This window comes from Martes martes (genome assembly GCF_963455335.1).
Source record: "Martes martes genome assembly, chromosome: Y".
Classification (NCBI taxonomy): domain Eukaryota; kingdom Metazoa; phylum Chordata; class Mammalia; order Carnivora; family Mustelidae; genus Martes; species Martes martes.
The window spans coordinates 17834339-17842275 of NC_137907.1; the positions used below are offsets into that span (position 1 = coordinate 17834339).

Genomic DNA, 7937 nt, shown 5'->3' on the forward strand with positions numbered 1-7937 from the left:
ATGTTCTCCATTTACTCCACTTAAAACGTTTTCACTTTTTATTATTTTAGGACTCAACATTTTCCTTTGAAACGTGTATGTAGAACATTTAACCATGTTGCTAAGCTACATTCTCTATAATTGCACATCAGAGATCTAAAAAATAGTGTTTAAAGGCATATGGACATCTATGACCATGGTATTGTCCTGAAACTCCAGGAAGAAATCAGAGTGATGATTCTAAAGTTTTCCTGTGTAGGCACAACTTGAAAATATGTGTTGATCCAATAGGATGATTGATAGAATCAACTGTCAGCCTAAGATCTGTGGATGTTCAGATCTATACTTCATCCCAATCCCAGCTATCTCAGAGGCCAAGGGAATGAATTTTGTCACTGTTATGCACATCAGTCAGCATAATAGTTGGGATGCTGTTGTAGAAACAGAGCTGGTCATAGGGTAGCTCTATTTTTAATTTCTTGAGGAATCTCCACACTGTTTTCCAAAGTGGCTGCACCAACTTGCATTCCCACCAACAGTGTAAGAGGGTTCCCCTTTCTCCACATCCTCTCCAACATTGTTGTTTACTGTCTTGTTAATTTTGGCCATTCAAACTGGTGTAAGGTGTATCTCAGTGCGGTTTTGATTTGAGTCTCCCTGATAGCTAATGATGACGAACATTTCTTCATGTGTCTGTTAGCCATTTGTGCACTACTGTGTATTTACCCCAAAGATACAGATGTAGTGAAAATAAGGGCCATCTGTACCCCAATGTTTATAGCAGCAATGTCCACAGTTGCCAGACTGTGGAAAGAGCCAAGATGCCCTTCAAGAGAGGAATGGATAAATAAGATATGGTCCATATATACTATGGAGTATTATGCCTTCTTCAGTATCAAAAGTTGAATGGCACTGGAGGAGATTATGCTGAGTGAAATAAGTCAAGCAGAGACAGTCAATTATCATATGGTTTCACTTATTTGTGGAGCATAAGGAATAACACAGAGGACATTGGGAAGAGAGAAGGGAGTTGGCATAAATTGGAGGGGGAGAAGAATCATGAGGGGCTGTGGACTCTGAGAAACAAACCAAGGGTTTTGGAGGGGAGGTGAGTGGGGGATTGGATAAGCCTGGTGGTGGGTATTAAGGAGGGCATGTATTTCATGGAGCACTGGCTGTAGTGCATAAACAATGAATCTTGGAACACTGGAAAAATAAAGTTAAAAAAAAAAAGGAAATAGCTGGTAAATATGTAGCAAATTCTCTCAGGGAATGACTTGTCAAAGCAGAATTTGAAGAAATTGTGAAAGGCAGAGAAATAATCCTGTATTTCAATGAAACAGAAGGGGGGAAAGTATTTATAGTGGTATTAACCATAATATCCAAGTTTTCATAATGGTCAAAAACTGGAAACTGAAAATTTAGTGCATGCAGTGATAACTAGTGATGTTAGTTTCATTAAGTCAGACTCTTTATCTGTAGTGTGTGCGACTGTGAGCTACCCTTGAACGAAAATTTCCAGTGAAGAGTAAGACCAATTATGATAATAGTGAAAGACAGGGGATATTTAGTCACAAAAAGTAAATTAATTTTGATTGGCTTACACTAACATTCATTTATTGTTTATTCAATATATACACTAAAAAACATACCATTTGACAGTAAGCATGCTCAATTTGTGCCAATGTCCAAGATAAAGTAAAGGGAACCAACAGGTAACATCTGTTTAAAGTAGTAGTCTAAATAATCCAGGAGAGGGACTTCTAAATGCAGCAAAGAGCTGGCACAAAATTTATATGATTGGAATTGGCATGGCTAAAAAGAGTTTGAATATAACTAAAAATGGACAGTGGAATGGAAACCTATGTACTTGCTAACATAAACAGTTGTCTTTAAGACACTTGTTAACTATGCTGAATTTCAGGGTTCAGAATTTAAAAGGCATCCATATGTTCATAGCAGCAATGGCCATGGTCACCAAACTGTGGAAACAACCTAGATGCCCTTCAACGGATGAGTGGATAAGGAAGATGTGGTCCATATATACTATGGAGAATTATGCCTCCATCAGAAAGGACGAATACCCAACTTTTGTATCAACATGGACGGGACTGGAAGAGATGATGCTGAGTGAAATAAGTCAAGCAGAGAGGGTCAATTATCATATGGTTTCACTTATTTATGGAGCCTAACAAATAACACGGAGGACAAGGGGAGATGGAGAGAAGGGAGTTGAGGGAAATTGGAAGGGGAGGTGAACCATGAGAGACTGTGGACTCTGAGAAACAACCTGAGGGTTTTGAAGGGGCGGGGGGTGGGAGTTTTGGGGAACCAGGTGGTAGGTATTAGGGAGGGCACGGATTGCATAGAGCACTGGGTGTGGTGCATAAACAATGAATTCTGTTACATTGAAAAGAAATTTTTAAAAAAAGTATCCTGGGGCGCCTGGGTGGCTCAGTTAGTTAAGCGACTGACTTTGGCTCAGGTCATGATCCTGGAGTCCCAGGATCAAACCCCACATCGGGTTCCCTGCTTGACAGGGAATCTGCTTTCCCGTTGACTTCTCTCCTCTCATGCTCTCTTTCTCACTCTCAAATAATAGATAAATAAAATCTTTAAAAACAAAAAACAAAACCTGTTTTTCTTTCTCGTTAAAAAAAAAAAAAAAAGGTATCCCATGACATTTTCTCTGCACAATGAACATTTCACCAGGTCTAATAATGGCAGTGCCTGAAAGACGAAGGCAGGTTGGTTTCTGCATGCCACATATTGAGATACATTTAATTTCATTTGATTAATTGTTATAAGGCTAATTTAAGTTTGTAATTGAAATATCTTAATAAAAGCTTTTTAAAAAAAAATAAAATAAAATAAAAGGCATCCATAACAGCATAAGGAATTAAGCCTGGAGTAGGCTGTGAATGGAATCAGAAAGTCACATAAATGTACCCATTAAAAAAAAACAAACAAACATTAAATGTGGATTAACAAGGGGAAGAAAATAAAAGCACAAACTGGAATGTTTTGAGATCACTATGGTAAAAGAGGCCTTTGATAACACCACTTGTAAATTACACATTTTGATGGATGCAGTCCATGACTGTAGCATGTGATAACATAATGGTTGATACACTGGTAAGAGTGGTATATATTCCAGTATGAATGTATTTTTTAATGAAGACCACCTTTGCCAACTAAAATAAAAAGGCTCTCCAATAACTGTGAGAATATGAGAAAATATTAAAGTAAATACTGTGTATTTGTCTTTTCTAAATTTCATTTATATTTCATTCACTTCCATAGCAATTTTAAGAGTTTATTTATTGGAGAGTGCACAAGCATGGGGGGAGGGGAAGAGGGAGAGGAAGAAGCAGATACCCCACTGAGCAGAGAGCCTGATGTGGGACTTGATCCCAGCACCCTGGGATCATGACCTGAGCCAAAGGCAGATGCTTAACTGACTGAATCACCCAGGTGCCCTTTTCCACATCATTGTAATTTATGCCCTAATTTGATTCATCCTGGACTATTTCAGAAATTACTTAACTTCATTTTCTTTTTTTCCTTTGCTCCCATTCTTTTTTAAACATAATTTATTTAGGTTGTACTTCAAATGTTGTTAAATGACAAAAAAAAACCCCACAATAAATAATAATTTTACTCTATTTCAAAAAATAAAGATAAAGAAACCATAAAGATGAACATGTAATTTTATTGTTCAAATAAGAGAATTGCCAATGTGTGGTCATTTGCCAACAAGTGATAATCTTTGTTATCTTGCATAATGACAGACTTTGATAGATTAGTTATAATTAGTTTGATGTGCATATGATGGAGAAGGTTGATGAGTTGACCTTGAAAGTGAGGCAGCAGAAGTATCAGCTATCATCGGTATTGTGAACCATGGGTTGCCTGCTGGTTGCAGGTTAGAAAAATGAGCCTCACTAGCTGACAAATCAGCATATCTAGTTGAAAAAGTAGAAGGCTCCACCATTGTTCCAAAATAACTGCTCTGTAAGGGAGATATGATACGGTACTGAGATGTAGAAGTTGTAGTTGTAACAAAGTTCACAATGTGGCCATTTGCTTGAGTGTAGCTGCTATGTGAGTGCATGTGAAAAGTGGTCAACTGGTTTAAAACAGCATGTTGTTCCACTCCAAATTGTTCCGATGGTCTGACTGACGTTGTTGCAGGAGAAAAATCACTTCTCATGGGGGAAGTTGTAGCAATTCTCAGGCTGGGAGAAGGCTTCATTATTAGAGGCACATTTAAATTGGTGGAGTTTGAACATACCATTTCTCCACTAGTTTTAGCAACAAAACCAGAATTAAGACTGTCCACATTATCCCCTCCTTTGCAGGATTTCTTGTTGATATCTTGAACTAGTGATACTGCAGAAGCATTTTTAATCCCGACTCTTCTTTTCATTCTTAATAAAAGTTGGGGGCAGCCTCGTTTAAAATTTGGATTATGATAGAACTGTAACTAAAACCAAAGGAGAAAGTTACTAAGTGACATTCCCAACCAATATAAAAGAGAAGATAATGTGTAAAATCTGACCTGTTTCATCCCACAAAGGCATCTAATAATATATGTACTATTAGTATTTTTAAAAGTTTACTTACTGGAAACAAGCATTTAATTATGGTTTGTGAAGATCTGTTATATATTTACAAGTAACAGTGAATAGCATTTTAAGTGGCTTCAGGACCTTACTTAAATAGAAGTTCATTCTAAGGGTCAAAGATACCAGAAAAATTTCTTATAACCCTGAATGCTTCATGCATAAGCTAGCCTCAATTTTTTCTTTTTCTTTTTTTTTCTTTTTATTAATTTTTTAAATTTCTTTTCAGTGTTCCAGAATTCATTGTTTATGCACCACACCCAGTGCTCCATGCAACACATGCCCTCCTTAATACCACCAGGCTCACACAACCTCCCACCCACCTCCCCTCCAAAATGCTGTTTTTTCTCAGAGTCCACAGTCTCTCATGTTTCGTATCCCCCTCCAATTTCCCTCAACTTCCTTCTCCTCTCCAACTCCCAAGGTCCTCCATATTATTCCTTATGCTCCACAAATAAGCGAAACCATATGATAATTGATTCTCTAGCCTCAATTTTTAAAAAAATTAGAAATTTAAAAATCTGACTTTGGGCTATATATATGACCATATTTACTTCTGTACAAAGTAAAATCTTATATATTCTTTATTTAAGTAATAACATTTTTAAATACCTTGCTTAAAACAGAGACTTCTTTTTCCTCTGCTAGAAAGTCAGCCAAAGAAGCAGATCTTTGAAAACTCTGTCGCATTTTACTAAATCCATAAAGATTAAGCTGGCGAACTAAACTCTTCATACTTCCAGTTTCAAATATTCTGAAAGGAGCCTTTCTCTCCAAAACTTCTTTCTTGAAAAGTTCCTCATCAATTACTATAGAAGTTCCCTTCTCATCCCACCAAATTGACTTGAACTGATCACTTTCAACTATTTTCCAAAGTTTTCTGGGAAAGGTCAGAGAAAGAAAATCATTATCTTCATCTGGTTCAGAGACACAGAATGTGTAACGTGGTCTTTTTATCAAGGACCCTCCTGACAAGGCCTGAAAAGCATTTTCTTCAATCATAGACCTCAGGTCCACATCTCCAGTGAATGTGTGATCACACAAAGGAGAGCTAATGGAGGCTGCAGAACCAGTCGATCCATTTTTAAGAGAATCATCTTGAATTTCTGAAGAAACGTGTGCCATCTCAAATAAGTTTTCCTTCAGCTACGTTTCTCATCTGCATGGTTTTGAACACTGCAGCTTCAAATGCTGCTTTGGCTAGCCTACACAGATAAAGTATTCAGACCATCACAATGGCCCACCACCTGAGTTGTTGTGACATCACAAGATCTTGGTCTCCTAGCAATTAAAGGATAACATTCAGCCAGAGTGTTTCCTTTTGAAGTTCGTTCGGTTAAAAATAAAATACTTAAACTTATGTAGACAATGACCAAAAAAATAAGATCTATAAAATCGAATTTTTACAAAAAAATTTTAATGAAATAAATACATAATTATAGTTAGCCCCTGAAATAAAATTATTTTCTTCCTTCTAAACACACTCAAACTAGATTGATACCAATAACATAAAACCTGGTAAAGGAAAACTGCAAAAAATGAGTAAAACAAAAGATTTAAAATATCCTGACAATTTGGAATTTAAATCTGTGTAACTTGTATATAAAGAAAGCATATCCACTGAGACCATAAATTAGTGGTTGCTCTGGGCCAGGTGAGAGGGGAATGGAAAGTTCTGTTTTAAAGTATTTCTTCTTAAGATGTTGAAAATGTTTAAAAAATAGAGATATCATATGATACAACATTACAAAGATACAAATGTCCCTGAATTGTATATTTTAAAGTGGTTATTTTCATATTATGTGTATTTTGCCTCAATTTTTTTACAGTACCCTGGATCTGTTGTTACCACTGTCTAAAATAAAATGTACTTAGGCTTCTGAATATAAAGTTAACGTATCTGTTTATCTTTTGTAAGTAGTCTGTGTTAAATGGTATCAAATATATTTTATAGTCCTATTAGTATAATAAATATGATTTTGTTTAGTATGTCTATAAATATCTGCTAGATAGTCAGGAAGTAAAATATTTTAAGAGCTGTCAAGAGATCTACCATGAATGATATTCTAAACAGTGGGAGATTAAAAAAAAATGACAGTGTTATAAATAAAATCTATTTTACACTCCCCTTAAACATGGGGGAAAATTGCTTTAATTGCAACAGCCAATGTTTTTTTGTAAAAAGATTATGTGGAAAAATCTTTGTGCCCAAGAAACAGAACATACACTGGTAAGGCAATCTTAGTTTTGAGTAAAAAGTTCCCTTTCTGGGGCACCAGGGTAGTTCAGTGGGTTAAAGCCTCTGCCTTTAGCTCAGGTCATGATCCCAGGACCCTAGGATCGAGCCCCACATCCAGGCTCTCTATTCAGCAGGGAGCCTGCTTCCTCCTCTCTCTGTCTCTGCCTGCCTCTCTGCCTACTTGTGATCTCTGTCTGTCAAATAAATGAATAAAATCTTTTAAAAAAAGTTTCCCTTTCTGCTTACCAATAACCATACTTCATCTACACTAAGAATTTATGTGGTTATATAGTGTAATATTGAGACTGCTTTGTCTTTTTAATATGTGTAGAAGAAATTAATTATTTTTACAATTTCCATATTTTACCATGCTTAGAAAGAGATATCAATGCTAGGAGGATGTCTTAGTTTAATATACTTTTTATATCCAGAATTTAAGTATTAACAGTAAGTAATAAACATTTTCACATAAGTAAATACTTCATGAAGATAAAAACATACTCCCTCCAGGGTGGTTAAGTACCCAACTCAGTTTTGGCTAAGGTAGTGATCTCAGGATCATGAAATCAAGTCAGAGTCCATACTCAGCTGTGAGTCTGCCTGAGATCCTGTCCTTCTCCCCTGCCCCTCTCCATCACTTGTGCAAACTCTCTCTCTCAAATAAATAAATAAAACATATTTAAATAGAAAAAGAAGAAAAAAGGATAATCCCTCTAGATGCAGGCTCATGAATTTTGACAATTATTTCATTCAAATATTTTTTTTTTTAAATTTTTTATTTATTTTCAGCGTAACAGTATTCATTGTTTTTTCACCACACCCAGTGCTCCATGCAATCTGTGCCCTCCCTAATACCCACCACCTGGTTCCCCCACCCTCCCACCCCCGCCCCTTCAAAACCCTCAGGTTGTTTTTCAGAGTCCATAGTCTCTCATGGTTCACCTCCCCTTCCAATTTCCCTCAACTCCCTTCTCCTCTCCATCTACCCTTGTCCTCTATATTATTTGTTATGCTCCACCAATAAGTGAAACCATATGATACTTGACTTTCTCTGTTTGACTTATTTCACTCAGCATAATCTCTTCCAGTCCTGT

At 36.4% G+C, this 7937-nt stretch overlaps 1 protein-coding gene across 1 annotated transcript; it reads right to left on the reverse strand.

Annotated features, from left to right (window-relative positions):
* Window positions 1–3781: 3781 nt before the first annotated feature.
* LOC308337784 (heat shock transcription factor, Y-linked-like) lies at window positions 3782–5729 on the reverse strand (the record flags this gene model as incomplete). The annotated part of the gene is made up of 2 exons (XM_080795985.1): window positions 3782–4465; window positions 5217–5729. The coding sequence occupies 2 exons, from the start codon at window positions 5727–5729 to the stop codon at window positions 3782–3784; spliced, it is 1197 nt and encodes a 398-aa protein (XP_080652111.1).
* Between the last annotated feature and the right edge of the window lie 2208 nt (window positions 5730–7937).